Raw genomic sequence first — 15620 nt, forward strand, 5'->3', positions numbered from 1 at the left:
ATGTACTCTCGAGTTCAGTTTCATTGTAGGATTCTGAAAACAAACCAAGCAAAGGAAAAGGACAATAATTGAGGTGCAGTTACAATGTCACAAATATACACCATAATAAACATATAATTGCATCTTACCTTTATTGAACTCACAGATGAGGTTCTCATCCTTGAGTATTTCAGTCATTTCTTCAATTCTTTCTTCCAGTAGTTTGTTTGCTTTTGACAATTCCTTTGTGAGGAAGGAATTTGCACGAGTGAGACTGCCTTGAGCAGGCAGTGATTGCCTCCATGTACAGCGGCTCGCTGTTAAATGCTACATCCTTATGTGAGAACTGTAAATTAAATAAAAACTGTATATAAAGCCATGTTTGTGACAAATAACTTTTTTTAAATACATTTTTGGACAAGTAATTACCGTTAGAAATTGAAGCTCTTTGCGGACAGTCTTCACTTCCTGATCGTCAATATATTCATATTTCGCTGGACTATCCATCTGATAGAAGTGATAATGTACCACCATGTAAAAAATGTTTCATCATTTGAATGAATTAGTCCTAGTATAAAAATAGCTACTTTTTATTTCACTACAACAGTTTTATATTGACGGTCAATTCAAATTTTAGAAAATGCAGATTTAACTACCACTTCACTGAAAGACACTTACCTATTTAGGAGAAACCTTGATAGCTGTGGGAGCATTCACCTTGTGAAAAATACACATGGTCTAAAGCCACTAATATAGCTTGCAGCTGGCTGCTACAACTTTGCAATGAGAACCAGAGTTCTTCCTCTTTATTTCTTCCTGTGTTCTGAAATACAAGATGTACAGGGAGTCTACCCTTTTATGTACTGATGACCACAAGTTCAAAGCAGAAGCAATGTATGACGTGCTGACCACAAGTTCAAAGCAGAAGCAATGCATGACGCGCTATCAGCGGTTCAATACTACTGTACAAGAGTGACTAAACAACGCCCGATAGCAACTGACGACATATGGCTCCTTTACCGTACAGGCTGCAATTTTCCCACTGCATTAATGCATTGCACGTTAATGCATTATGGATGTTGCAGCGCGAAGGTCTGTCGACCAAACCGTTGTATCAGTAATAAAGACAAAGAGAGCTGAACAGTGTGTGGGAGCTTCTGCTTAATTGTCATTGGAAGGAGTCGGCAGTTGTTGTGTTGGCAGCAAAGCATTCTGAAGGGGTCAGCAGGCATCGGGAGGGGTCGTCAGTTGTCGGGGGGCTTCGGCAGTGTCGGGGCGGGCTCAGTCCCACCAACCCTTTAATCATTATTATTGTCATTATTATTTTTTATTTACAAAAGGTTCGTGAGTGTTTTAGGAACACACTGAACTCTCTGTTATTTGCTTTAATGACAATAGATCTGTGCAAAAAAACATGTGGTGAAGACTATGAAAAAATTACGAATAGAGGAAAATTGAACTTAACAACACCCAAGAGACAGACAGACACACAGAATAGAGAGTGTGTGTGTGTGTGTGTGTGTGTGTGTGTGTGTGTGTGTGTGTGTGTGTGTGTGTGTGGGTGGGGGGGTTCCAGCAACATTTCCATTTTGCAACAAAGGCCCTGTTTGCACTTGGATCACAAGAACGGATCTCAAAGTATCTGTTCGTACTTAGCATTAACATGCATCTTGAGTGTGCCATTTGTGATCGCATTACACCCCTCCCTGCCGAACCTATGCAAATGCAAAATGCGTCATTTCTGTTTTTAACGACTGGGGGGCAGTAAAGCGCAAAACCACGGCTAGTTTCACCTGAAAGCGAATAAGAATCAACTTCCTGTTTGCGGACTATATAAAGTCACTTGTTTTAATTCTACTGCAGCTCGAATGGATGGGAATGAGGAGTAACGACTGGTGGGACAGAGTGGTGACAACTTTATTTTCGGATCAACAGTGACTGGCAAATTTTCGGCTGCAACGTGGCACATTTAATCTCATATGTGGGAAACTGTGACCGCTGCTCCACTGACAAAATACGCTAATGCGGAATGAAATTTATTAGCATCCTAATAAAAGAGTCCAACAAAAATGATTTGTTTTTTCGCTTCTTGTTTGTAACTTATCTACTTAACTAATGACGACGCCGGGAGGTGGGGCGCCGACCAAGTACGTACACGGGAGAGGTGAGTGGAGTAGGCGGTCGTTAATGTGGACTGAGCTCGCTTTCTGTTCGCACGTCCGTGACGAATGCGATTTTATGCCATGCGACTACAAAAACGATGACAAAACGGATTTGGACTGTTTGCACTTGGTTACTTCGTGTGTTTTTTGCCGATCGGAATACGAAAAACGCATGAAATGACCAAGTGCAAACAGGGCCATAGAGTATGTTAAGCATAGATTACCCATATTTAAGAATACATTGATTTATTCGAACATATTCATATCAGTGATTATATAATTATGCATATTTATATCAGTGAGTATATAATTAGGCACAAGCATCAAGATTAAATGTAATATTACCTTCACTTCCAAAGAAAGGTAGGGCTCTTCCACCTAATAAAAATAATAATAAATCATGTCATCAAAATAAATATAACTGTCGCTCAAAATACTCAAAATAAACATTTTACATGAAATTGGTGTAGCCGAGCGTCCCGGGTAATGTAACTGAGCGTCCCGGGTGCGGTTATATTGTGTGGGTGTACGGGAGCAATCAACGGTACAGGAGACGAAAGTACAGGTGGACAGTATCCTGTTTCGTATGTTTTTAATGTTGTCGGACAGAACGGAACACTTGTCGCGGCCACGCGGTAACAACTTCTTCTCCTCTCCTTTTTCTTCCGCCCTACGGCAACCCAGAGGGACACACCTCCTCTCGCACCTAACACCGAACAATCTGTTACACAGGTATAAATCAAAAGTATAATGAATGAAAGCAAAACTCAGAAACATATACAACTTCACTCACACCGACACTACAACGACATCATACAAACCTCTCTCTCGCGCACACACTCAAACGCTTTCACCCAACATGGCGGCAGCGGCTATTAACGCAAATCCTGGCCGACATCTTCGACATCCAACCTATATCTAATTGCCACTTTTGGTCAACTTTACTGTTTACAATTTAAGGTACTTTAACCACACAACTAAACTCGCCGACACTTGCCTGGACAGTTAGTTAGCAAAACACACCAATACTGTTTCATTAACGCCTGTACATTGTTGCTAAACAGTTTATAAAACATTTCAATCACTATTATCAGCTTACAAAAAGAAAAAAAATATTATTTAACGATACCTGTGGATCGCAATGACACCACACATTAGCTGACGTTCATGCTCATTTTACTGTGAGCTGCGCATGCGCTGTGCCAGCTACTTCTTCACTGGATCCTCTGCCTTTCTACAGCACCATCTAGTGGTCAAAGTAAATGTTAAAATAATTAAACTAATACAAAAAAATGGTGGGTGGTGTCTGTTTATAAAAAAAAGAACTTAATAGCAGTGTTTTTCCCAACCTACTACACAACTGTAGCGTCTGAAATCTAATTTGTGGTTTGCCTTTTGCCCAAATAAATGTTGAGATCGTCCTGTTCTGTTCTTGTTTTGGGGGTATCTCAACTGGCAGTGACTGAAAGAGGAATAGGAACCTATCCTTCTCCTCTTATTTTCTGTCATTATTGTTAACTTGCAGGCAAATGTGCAAGGCTTGGGAGGTAAGACAGTGATCTTCTTCTTGGAGTTGTTGTCAACTGCACTGGTTGTGGCTGCAATTGGCAGGAAGGGTCCACAGACCATAGTTTGGGTCACCTGTCTCCTGGAAGAATGACACTTTTGTTGTCTGTAGTTGTATTTTCATGTCATTGGAGGCCTCTGCCAAGCACCACAACAAACAAAGCAGACAGCAAACAGTGTTTCTCTTTCCTTTGGGTCACATGACTGTGAAACATGTCCAAAATTGTGGCTGACAAAAAAGAATTAGAATTTTGAGCATTTTCCCACTGGGAGCAGGTTTTACTTTGCTTTTTCCTGTGAAGAAAGCATCCAGAAACATCAATTGGATGATGTGGAGCTTGAGCTTCAGCACAGAGTTTGCGTGACGTCAGTGGGTTCAGCAGAAGTGGAGATATTTTATTGGCAAGTGGAACAACAGCAATAGTGCTGAGCAGGAAACAGCAGCTGCTGGACGATGTGCCGGCCTGCTGTCAGTCCAGCAGGCTTGTGAGAAAAACACTCTTCCAGGAACGCAAACAACAACTTCCAGCTTCCAGTCCAGTCCCTAAGCAGCTGAGACTGGGGTTGTGGGTTCCATCCCCGCCTGGCTCACACCAAGACTGTCAAAATGCTCCCATTGCCTCCCTGCTTCAGTCTTCAGGGTTGCAACTGTGCCTTGGTGCTGTTCTTTGATTGAAAGCATGCTCACCTTTGCTGCCATCTGGTGGTTTGGCAACGCCACACAGGCTCAAATGAAGAGACTCAGTCAAATCATCAGACTATGCAGCAAACTGTTGGGCTAGACTTTGCCAAGCTTGGAGAGCATTTACAGACAGAGGATGCTAAACAAGGCCAGGAAGACCACCAGTGACCTGAGGCCCCCCTGGCCTGCACCTTTGACTGGCTTCCTTCAGGGTGACCATACTGCCCCCCTCTGTTTAAACTCCTGAACAGCCAGCACAGTTCCTAACTTTAGCCTCTCAGCTGGTCTGGAGAAGCATTAAAACTACTGCTGCTTCTAATGACTCTTCATGACATGTGACTACTGAGCTCTGTCTATGATGGATGTTTGGTGACTGTTGATGTATTTTATTGATTGATATATTTCTGAAATGCCTTGTGTGTGTGTGTGTGTGTGTGTGTGTGTGTGTGTGTGTGTGTGACCTGCTGCAATACAATTTAAAACACCTTTTCACCCCACCTGGTCAAAGCAGATGACCTCTGACCCTCTGGAGTCTGGATCTGCTCCAGGTCTTTTCCCACTGTCGCCCCCTGCTGCTCTGGGGGCCCAGTTGTTTTTTTTTCTCTGATTGGACAATGAGACGCCTTTGGTTGTGATTTGGCGCTGGACAAACAAAAGAGAGAAAACAGGTGCAGCTCTTCAAAGAGGAAATCACATTTTTCTCACCGTCATCATGGACTGCCAACAAGTTATGGCAACTGTTGGCAGAACTCTGGCAGCCAGAGTCAGCCAGGCAGTTCTACTCCAGACTTTACAGAAAAATGAACACATGGTGAAAAAACTCTTCCAGCAGCAACTAGAATAAATACTGAGTGAATGACTTTGAACACAATTTGCATCTTTGAAATCCTTGAAAAAACAAAAGTAACCAGCATATTTTTCCAACGTGAGCAGTAGAAAGTCCAGATATTTGTGGACAAATGCAGGAAGTCAAAGTAAAAGGTCAGATAAATGCTCAAGGAAAGTACAAATACTTGGAAAATGGACTCCAGTACAGTGACAAAGTATTTTGTTCCTTGCCACCTCTGGCCACAGGTGTGTGTGTGTGTGTGTGTGTGTGTGTGTGTGTGTGTGTGTGTGTGTGTGTGTGTGTGTGTGTGTGTGTGTGTGCTTAGCTTATGGGTGTGCCAGTGAGAGCCAGTATTGCTGAACTCTGGCCTTCATCTTCATAAAATGAAGAGTGGCAGAAGCAGGAAGAGAAGTCAGAGTTGTTCTGTGTCAGGCTCCATTTTGAGGCGACGCAGCAGCAGAAACAGTAACAGCAGCAGCAGCAGCAGCAGCAGCAGGTGAGTCGTCACTGAGTGAAGAACTCATGAAATGTGATGTGAGTGGACACCAGCAGTCGTGTGGCTGCTTGATCCCACTGGGAACTCAGTGTTTCTTCCTGTTCTCTCTGTCTGAAGTTGAACTCACTGGGTTATCAGCTGACTGTCACACTTGATGTTTCACCTCAGACTGACTCCAGGACTCATCCAGTGGAGGAAGAGGAGGACAGAGCAAAGTCTCCAGGGTCCAGTGGGTTGTCTCTGAAGGATGACGGGTCCATGGGGCCACCTGTAAACTTCAGTAATGAACCTGGAGCCTCTGGAACACAGTAAGCAACCAGGCTACCTGTATTATATGATGACTAGACAGACACTATTAGTCAGATTTAGAATGATTTGAATAATTTAGAAAACCTTTAATCTGTCCAGAAGACTGAAACAAACTTCATGGGAAAATATTTTTTGTTTGCAGAGTTTTTTCCAAGACACAAAGACTGAAGACTCCAGGGTCCAGTGGGGTGTCTCTGAAGAGAAAGAAGTCCATGGGTCACCCTCCAGCCTTCAGTAATGAACCTGGAGCCTCTGGAAGACAGTAAGAACACTAATGTCCTTGTTTCTCAGTCTAATTCTAGTTTGATTTGACAGTGATAAATTCCTCAGAAGGTGAAAAGGTGTCAGATGTTGTGGTCAGTGGTCAAGAGAAGAGAATCTTTGACATGGTCACATTCATCATGTTGAAATGCAGCAAAGCCCTTCTGAGACTGAACTTTATGCAGGGGCAGGAATGTTTGATGCTCTGTCATAAAGTGCAGCTCAACTCCACTGAGATGAACTTCAATCCAAAGTTCAGTGCAATGTGACTCCACTGTCTCTGTCTGCTGAGAAACAAAGGGCCAGTTCCACAGAGCCACTGCTCAACCAGAGCCCACCAGGTGTCAACCACACCAGATAGAAAATATCCATTTGATAGATGAATATGTCATCTAATAATATATATCAGATGATGTGACAAGACCAGCCTAGAAAACAGCTGCAAATCCATGACGGGCGCAACGTGGTGGCTAAAAGACGGCGTCATTAACGGCTGCGCTCCATTCTTTGTGGCTCAAATTCTTTGATTGTGAAGCTGCATGAAGGGATTGAAGTTAGAAAAGAGAGCAAAAGACAAGAAGTGATTTGTGAAGAGCCCACTAGGAGGCCAACAGGCTGTCAGTTAGTGTTGATGGAGACAATGATTCCATCCAACTAATGATGGTGTCAGAAAAACAGCTGACAAGTTATGGACACCAACAACTGATCCAATCAGTCAAAGCCAAAGTGTCTCCACAGGAAGATGGAGGGCAGTCCTGGTGGTGAGGAGCAGCAGCTTCAGGAGCTTCTACAGCAGCAGAAGATCAGTCTGGAGAGGAGATGTGAACGTGTGACTGAAGGTCAAGAAGCAGGAAGTCAAACCCTCCTCAACAGCATCTACACTGAGCTCTACATCACTGAGGGACTCAGTGAGGAGGTCAACAGAGAGCATGAGGTCAGGCAGCTAGAAACCAAGAAGACCAAGGAGAGCCTCCAGGACCAGCCAATCAGGTGCAGCCAGATCTTTGAAGCCTCACCTGAGCAGCAGGGACTCAGAGTCAGAGTGGTGCTGACCAACGGTGTCGCTGGGGTTGGAAAAACCTTCTCAGTGCAGAAGTTTACTCTGGACTGGGCCCAGGGCCTGGAGAACCAGGACCTTCATCTGGTGCTTCCTCTCTCATTCAGGGAGCTCAACTTGGTCAAAGAGCAGCACTACAGTCTTCTGGAGCTGCTCCATGTTTTCCATCCAACGTTAGAGAAGCTCACAGCAGAGCAGCTGCATGTCTGCAAACTTCTCTTCATCTTGGACGGCCTGGATGAAAGCAGACTGGCTCTGGACTTTGAGCAGAACCAGGTGGTGACTGACGTCACTCAGAAGAAGTCAGTCAGCATCCTGCTAACAAACCTGATCAGAGGAGATCTGCTTCCCTCGGCTCTGCTGTGGATAACTTCCAGACCTGCAGCAGCCAATCAGATCCCTCCGTCATGTGTGGACAGGCTGACAGAAGTACGAGGCTTCACCGATGACCAGAAGGAGGAGTATTTCAGGAGGAGGTATTGTGTTCAACTAGGGTTCAGGAAAGACGCTGCACAATGTTCTCTCGTTCTCTCACTCTTTACTCTGCTCTCGCACCACACACATCAACAGGCTTGATCAGACAATTGACGAACTCTTAATCAGGCATTACATAACGATAACAGCACCTGTAACGCTATATCATCGAACATTGCACATAACTGCACAGCGTTAGGTTTGTGTTGTTTTTCAGACATAACATTTCCCCCCCCCCCCCTGCTGGAGTTCAAACATGAAAAGTTGAAACAAAGTCCTCAAAGTGACCAGGACGTGAACGTATGCGCACAGGCCGGAAGGAGGCACACGGCTGGGCGGGTCGGGAGGGAGATAGAGAGGGGATGAACGGTGGCGGCTCATGAAAGTCAGGGGCTGGTGAGATCAACCCCTGGGCCCCAGGAAGGCCTGGGGTTGGTGCAGGGGCAGCCTGAGGATCAGAGGATGCCTGCCCTGCCAAGGGAAGGGCTTGGGGTGCAACATCAGCAGAGTGTTGCGGAGCTGGCACCCGTCAAAGCTGGCTGGAGTGCCACCGAGAGCCGTCATTCAACAGATAAGTTGCAGGGCCCAGCTGGCGAGTGACCTGGAGGGGGTGAGACCAGTAAGAGGCCATTTTATTGTCCCGGTGGGGTCTGCGGACTCTGACCATGTCCGATGCCGTGATGCCGGGGGCCCTGGCCCTTTTCGATTTGTCGAACTGTTCCTTCATCCTCCCCTGCCGGCAGGCGACCGTAGCTCGGACACTGGGGGGAAAGCCCGAGGGCTAGGAGGGCGGAGTCTGTCCAAGGGCATGTCATCTCCCGGCCAATCATGAGAAGAGAAGGGGAGACACCCGTAGTGGCATGCTGAGGGGCCCTATAGTGCAGCAAGGTGCGGCGAATGGCCTGCAGGAAGGTGCAACCCTGGGCCATATGCGCTCTCAAGCCATTCTTCAGCGACTGATGAAACCACTCCACGCCCCCATTGGCCTGTGGATGGTAGTAGGCAGTGCGCACATGGCGGATGTCCCTGTGTTCCAGATAAGTGGTGAACTCAGCAGAGACCAGCTGGGGGCCGTTATCTGTGGTCATGGTCTCAGGGAGACCCCAGCGTGAAAAAAGCGACTCCAGGAAGTCAATGATGACTCGCGAAGTGACGGTGCCAGTAGGGATGAGCTCAGGCCACTTGGAGTGCAGGTCGTAGACGACCACCAAAAACCGCTGGTGATGGGGAACCCCATGGATCTCACCGCAAACATCCAACTGCAGGTGTTCCCAGGGGCGGGAGGGCCAGGAGAGAGGCTGCAGGGGCGGTGGCGCCTGATGGCCCGTCTTGCCACTCACAAGGCAGGCAGAACAGTCCCTGACTAAGGCCTCGATCTCCTTGTCTATTCCTGGCCACCATACCAGGCCTCTGCAGCGCTGTTTCAGCTTCACGATGCCCAGGTGGCCCTCATGCGCCATAGCCAACACACGCGCACGGAGAGCACCTGGGACCACCGTGCTAAGCCCACGTGCCACACAGGCATCATTCCAGCAGGAGAGCTCCTGCTTGACGCGGGAGAACCCCAACAGCTGCTCGGGGACCCTGTGGGGCCAGCCATCCCAGATATAGGTGCGAACTTGGGAGAGGACAGGGTCCGCCTCAGACGCATCTTTCAGTTCCTGCCGTGACACAGTAGCCTGGAGAGGTGAGTGCAGCATCAGGATCATGTCCTTCTCCACAGTCTCTGTGTCCATGTGTGGGCTGGGCAGGTGACAGACCTAGAGAGGAGGTCGGCGACCACATTCAGCCTGCCTGGTGTGAACTGCAACTCAAAGTTATACTGGCAGAGGCGGTCAGACCAGTGGTGCAGCCTCAGAGGCCTGTGGCCTGTCCCAAATGTGGACAACAGCGTGGTCAAGACCTGGTGATCAGTGCGGATGGTGAAGCTGCGGCCATAGAGGTAGAAATGCCACCGTTCGCAGGCCCAGATGCAGGCCAACGCCTCACGCTCCCCCACCGAATACCGCTGCTCAGTCGGGTTGAGGGCACGGGAGGCAAAAGCCACAGGTTTCTCCACCCCGGCCTGGGTCTGAGACAGCACCGCCCCTACCGCTGTCGCTGACGCATCACATGTCACGAAGGTAGGGCTGGATATGTTAAAATGTGCCAACACCGGCGGTGATGTCAACTGGGCTTTGAGGCTGTGCACAGCGTCCCTGCAGGCTGGAGACCACACCCATGGCACGTCCTTACGAAGGAGCTCACGCAGGGGGCCTGTAGTCTCAGAGTAGTGGGGAAGGAACTTCAGGTAGTAGCCCGTCATGCCAAGAAACGAGGCCACTTCAGCAGATGAGCTGGGCTCAGGAATGGCCTGAATGGCATCCACGTTGGACTGAAGTGGAGTCACCCCGTGCGTCGACAGATGAAAACCCACAAATTCGACGGATGAGGCAGAGAGGACGCATTTCTCGGTGTTGAGAGTCAGCTTGTGCTTTGAAAGAGCTGCAAAGACCATGGTGAGTTGCTCGTCGTGGACATCAGTAGTAGGCCCATGCACGACGATGTCGTCGAGGTAAATGGCCACGCCTGCCTGCCAGCACAGAGGCCATGATCTTCTGGAAGCAGCTAGGAGCCGAGCTTAGACCGAAGGGCATCCAGGTGTATTGAAACACCCCTGCGTGCGTCACAAAGGCTGTGAGGTACCTGCTGCTCTAATGGAGAGGAACTTGGAGGTATCCCTGCCTGAGGTCCAGCTTGGAAAACACGGCAGAGCCATAGAATTGAGCTGTCAACTCCTCAGCCGTGGGCAGTGGATATTTATCAGGAATGACTGCCTTGTTTACTGCTCGTAGATCAACGCAGGGGCGTAAGCCCCCCGACTTCTTCGTAGTCACCACCAGGTTAGACACCCAAGGTGACGCGTCCACAGGTTCGATAATTCCAGCATCGAGCAGTTTCTTCAGCTCTGTGGTGACCCCATCACAGAGAGCCAGTGGGATGCGCCGCAGAGGTTGGATGACCGGTTTCACTGTCGGGTCGAGGAGTGGCTGGTGAGCGAAGGCAGCGAGGCAGCCCAGACCCTCAAACAGTGAAGGCCACCGTTGCTGCCATGATGTGGTGACAGTCTGGATTGCCGCCCCCCCGTATCCAACAGACAGAAGCCCAGGGCAGAGAACAAGTCAAGCCCCATCAGGTTGGCGCCGCGGCGTGCGACGTGGAAGGTGACACCAGGAAGGAGCTTCATCCCGTAGCGTACAGCCACCTAAAGAGAGCCAACCAGGTCAATAGATGAATCGCCATAGCCGCAGAGGGAAGCAGACGACGCGGACAGCGGTAGGGAGCTAAAAAAACGTTTATAGGTGTCAAAGTTCACGAGGGACACACTGGCACCAGTGTCTAAGAGCAGTGGTAGGCACACCCCGTTGAGTTCAACAGTGCATGATTTGAAAGTCACTGGATCAGAGTTCACGTGATGGATGATGGTTGGTGTAGACTGGGGCTGGGAGGCATGGCCGTCTGTCCCGGCCGGGGCAGACCGGCAGACCTTGGCAAAATGGTTCTGTTTGCCACAGCGGCAACACGTCTGTCCACGAGCCGGGCAGGCTGGAGCCCTGGAGGCGTGGGACCGGGACCCACAGTTGGCACAGGGAGGTGGGGGGCAAGCCTGAGGACGCTGCCGGTGTAGCTGCATCACATCTGAGACTGAAGAGTCAGGAGCCGGCGGCAGTGAGGGAAGAGGGAGGCTCTGAGGGGCAGCTTGACTGGGCATGGCCACCTGCTGTCTCAGTATGGCAGAGCATTCAGCTGCGCTCTCTATTTGTAGAGCGATGGTGAGCGCCCTAGACAATATCAAGTCGCCCGCTTCGAGCAGGAGTGTCTCACGCACCTTGGGATTGCTCGTGTGTTCGATCAACTGGTCGCGCACCATCTCGTCCTGCAGCGCGCCGAACTTGCATGAACCGGCCAGGCCACGTAGATTAGCCACAAACCGCTGAACGGACTCGCCAGGCAGCTGACGTCGCTGGCGGAAGATGAAACGCCGCAAGAGCGCACTTTGAGGGGCAGCAAAATGGTCCTTCAGATGTCCCACAATCGCAGCGTACGTCGACAACAGATCGGTTATATCCACTAACGTCTCGAGCACGCGCTGGCCCTCAGTCCCCAAGCAGTGCAGCAACAGGGCTTTCTTCCTGACGTCGCTCACCGCGTCGAGCCCCGAAGCTACGAGGTAGTTCTCAAAGGAGTGCAGCCAGCGGGTCCAGGGCACGGCAGGCTCGCCTGGTAACTCCAGAAACGGGGGCGGCGGACGGAGAGAAACGTCAGCCATCCTTGTTGCCGATATTGTGTTCAACTAGGGTTCAGGAAAGACGCTGCACAATGTTCTCTCGTTCTCTCACTCTTTACTCTGCTCTCGCACCACACACATCAACAGGCTTGATCAGACAATTGACGAACTCTTAATCAGGCATTACATAACGATAACAGCACCTGTAACGCTATATCATCGAACATTGCACATAACTGCACAGCGTTAGGTTTGTGTTGTTTTTCAGACATAACAGGAGGTTCGGAGATAGAGGAGATGTGTCCAGCAGGATCATCTCCCACATCAAGGCCTCCAGGAGCCTCCACATCATGTGTCAGATCCCGGTCTTCTGCTGGATCACTGCCACAGTTCTGGAGAGCATGTTGAGCTCAGAGCAGAGAGGAGAGCTGCCTGAGACCCTGACTGACATGTACTCACACTTCCTGCTGGTCCAGACCAAGAGGAAGCAGCACAAGTATGGAGGAGGTCCACAGGAGCTGACAGAGGCTGACAGGGAGCTTATTCTGAAGCTGGGCCAGCTGGCATTTGAACATCTGGAGAGTGGAAACATCATGTTCTACAGTGAAGACCTGGAGAAGTGTGGTCTCAGTGTGACTGATGCCTCTGTGTACTCAGGAGTTTGTACAGAGATCTTCAGAAGAGAGAGTGTGATCTTCCACAAAACCGTCTACTGCTTCGTTCATCTGAGCATCCAGGAGTTTCTGGCTGCAGTCTACAGCTTTCACTGTCACACCAAGAGGAAGACAACAGGAGATGGTCACTCTGGACAATCCCTGGATGAGTTCCTGAAGAGGATGATGGAGAAATCCCTGAAGAGTCCAAACGGTCACCTGGACTTGTTTGTTTGCTTTCTCCATGGACTTAGTCTGGAATCCAACCAGAGACTCTTAGGAGGCCTGCTGGGTCTCACTGACGACCATCCAGGAACCTTACAGAAGGTCATCACCAACCTGAAGAAGATGAACACTGGTGATGTTTCTCCTGACAGAAGCATCAACATCTTCCACTGTTTGCTGGAGGTGAATGATCAGTCAGTGCATCAGGAGGTCCAAGAGTTCCTGCAGTCAGAGAACAGATCAGAGAAGGAACTCTGAGCCATCAAGTGTTCAGCTCTGGCCTACATGCAGATGTCAGAGGAGGTTCTGGAGGAGTTGGACCTCAGCAAGTACAACACATCAGAGGAGGGAAGATTGAGACTGATTCCAGCTGTGAGGAACTGCAGGAAGGCTGTGATAGGGTTAGTGTAGTATCTGAAACTGCTGCTGCCTTCCTATGCATAGGACACCATTTGATATATGGCAGAATGTGAACTCAATCTGAACCCACTGCTGCCTTCCTCCCAAAAAGGGGAATTATTGTCCATGTATGGTTTTGTTATTACCACTGTTATTTGATTGAAACCAGATGGTCATTAGGGGTGTAACTATGAATGCATACATCCCCCCCATATCCTGGATCTTCCTCCTCTTCTTGTTGGGAGGCATAAAAGGTGATGCGAACAAAGCATCATTGGAGTTGCTCACATCTGGCCCAGAGACCTCCACAGGCTTTCCATGGTGCCTGTCTGACTCTTGACTTCTTTGAAATAAAAGAGTTTTTATCCAACTAAGTCTGTGTCAGTGAAGACTCCTTCAACATCTACATCACCTGAATCCACCAGAAGAATTCACCACAAATTTGGCGTCACGAACAGGATCTGCTGTGGCTGCTGACGCTGTCGCCATCTGCTTCCTTGGCCTGGCTGCTGCTCCTTGTCGACAAAAGGTAATAATGCGCAATGTTCCTTTTGTCTTAGGAGTGTTGGCTGGTTCAGTTAGGCCTTTGGCTGGCTGTCGTCTGGTCACACTGTATAAAGATCATTTGTGTGGGTGTGGATTTGGGTGTTGATGTTGTAGGACCCTTCGTCAAAATTCTTTTTATTATTTTAAACGTTTTAGGATACCTTGGGAAGTTCGCTGATATGCGAAGATTTTTGTTTTAGTTCCCCTGGAAAGTCGCCGGCGTGCGAAGTGTAGGTTGGTTTGGTGGAGTTCCCCTGGAAAGTCGCTTTTCAGTGACGTGTAGGTTGGATTGGTGGCCAGGATGTTCGCTTTTTAGTGAAGTTTGTTGTTTTAAGTCTCCTCCAGGACGTTCGCTCTTTAGTGAAGTTTGTTATTTTAAGGCTCCCCCAAGAAGTTCACTGTTTAGTGAAGTGTTTTATTTGTGCACGTGTTTTGAGCGTCTGGGACGTTCGCTCGAGCTGCCGCGGGATTTGACCTAAGCCCTCTGGGAGGCCGTCTAGCATACGTGGCCGTGAAATCCTGGATGTCCGTTAGGGATATTCTGGTCAGCAGCTTTCGGGCAGCTGGAACTGTGGGTTAAATATCAGGTTGTAAATGACCTCTCTGGCATATGCTGACGAGTGATGTTTGATGCCGTTTGATCTGATATCCACACTTCAAGGTAGCACAAATTTAGTTTGCATAAGTTTTATGCTGTAGTCTTTTTCTTTGCGGCCGTAGTTGATATGCCGGTTAGGAGTGTGTGATTGTGTTATTTCTGTCGGGTACCGTTGTCTGTGTTTTTCTTTTGAGGGGATGTGTGTGTGTATGAGAGGAGGAGTGACTGGGATTTTTGTTCTCTGTGTGTCTGTCTTGATGTTCTTTGTGTGTGGAGAAGTTGGAAGTTTGAAGTTTTACATCACCTGTGTTAGAGCTGATATTAGAAATATAGTGGTGTATGTGGAGAGGTTGAGCTGATTCTCTCATTGTTAAGTTTATGAGCCTACTGGGGACTTTTGCATAGACTGAAAATAAGGTGTTTAGAGGGACATATGTCTTTCAACATCTAGTTAACTTATGAGCCCCAGCTAGAACGTTTTATTGTTTATTAGAATATTTTGAAGTTAATTTCTATGAGCCCAAATGAGGACTTTATTAGAATATTTTGAAGTTAATTTCTATGAGCCCAAATGAGGACTTTTTAGAATATTTTGAAGTTAATTTCCATGAGCCCAAATGAGGACTTTTTGCTTAGGTAACATTTTTGGAGGTCTCTGTTGAGGTGGTGAAGAGAGGAGCCTCATCAGTAACTTTCTGTTGCACCAACACACATATGCGTTGAATGTGCTGGCTCTTGTGTGCGTGTGGCGCTGGCTGTGAATGAGCAGCCGGAGCTGTGAGTGCGTGCAAGGGGAGCTAGATAAAGAAACGTGTGGAAATAAAGAATTTTCTTTTGTTTGTTTCAGGATTGGGTGAATTTGTGGGTTTTTCTTTTCTCATAAGGATTGTGTGCATTTTCTTTTAGTTTATTTTGGGTTATTTTGGCCTTAGAGGTTTTTTGGACTAGGGCGTGGTCTTTCTTTGTGTGGTCAGTCAGGGGTTGGTGCGCCTGGCTCCCAAGGAGCTGAGTGGGGTGTTTCACCTTCGGTGGTCAAGTGTGGACTGGAAGTTCTTTCCGGCCTCGAGGGGCGGGGCTTGTTTGCTCCTCCTACAAGTGGGGGTTATTCTTTTTCCTC

General features: G+C 48.4%; 4 protein-coding genes and 1 long non-coding RNA gene across 5 annotated transcripts in view; 4 read left to right on the forward strand and 1 right to left on the reverse strand.

Moving 5' to 3' along the window:
• LOC142891080 (ribonuclease inhibitor-like) overlaps window positions 1-15620 on the forward strand; it is a 142126-nt gene that overhangs the window by 114675 nt on the left and 11831 nt on the right. The gene's annotated exons all lie outside the window — the stretch shown is intronic.
• On the reverse strand, window positions 110-774 carry LOC142891057 (uncharacterized). Its single transcript, XR_012927164.1, has 3 exons — window positions 658-774; window positions 409-486; window positions 110-325 (listed from the first exon to the last, which is right to left on the reverse strand). It is a non-coding gene; the product is annotated as an uncharacterized LOC142891057 (long non-coding RNA).
• On the forward strand, window positions 5547-8170 carry LOC142891069 (NLR family CARD domain-containing protein 3-like). Its single transcript, XM_076030398.1, has 5 exons — window positions 5547-5558; window positions 5883-6022; window positions 6166-6285; window positions 7023-7817; window positions 8128-8170. Exons 1-5 carry the CDS (start codon window positions 5547-5549, stop codon window positions 8168-8170), a joined length of 1110 nt encoding a protein of 369 aa, XP_075886513.1.
• The window catches only part of LOC142891171 (NACHT, LRR and PYD domains-containing protein 14-like), a 261301-nt gene continuing 251289 nt past the window's right edge, over window positions 5609-15620 (forward strand). The window contains exon 1 of the mRNA XM_076030598.1: window positions 5609-5714. The gene's annotated coding sequence lies outside the window, so the exon portion shown is untranslated. The remainder of the gene's footprint in view (window positions 5715-15620) is intronic.
• Window positions 12364-13243, forward strand: LOC142891195 (NLR family CARD domain-containing protein 3-like). Its single transcript, XM_076030659.1, has one exon. The coding sequence runs from the start codon at window positions 12433-12435 to the stop codon at window positions 13216-13218; it is 786 nt and encodes a 261-aa protein (XP_075886774.1). The 5' UTR covers window positions 12364-12432; the 3' UTR covers window positions 13219-13243.

This window comes from Nelusetta ayraudi, unplaced genomic scaffold (genome assembly GCF_046127955.1).
Source record: "Nelusetta ayraudi isolate G7.1 ecotype Tasmania unplaced genomic scaffold, CSIRO-AGI_Nayr_v1 ptg000028l, whole genome shotgun sequence".
Taxonomy (NCBI): Eukaryota; Metazoa; Chordata; class Actinopteri; order Tetraodontiformes; family Monacanthidae; genus Nelusetta; species Nelusetta ayraudi.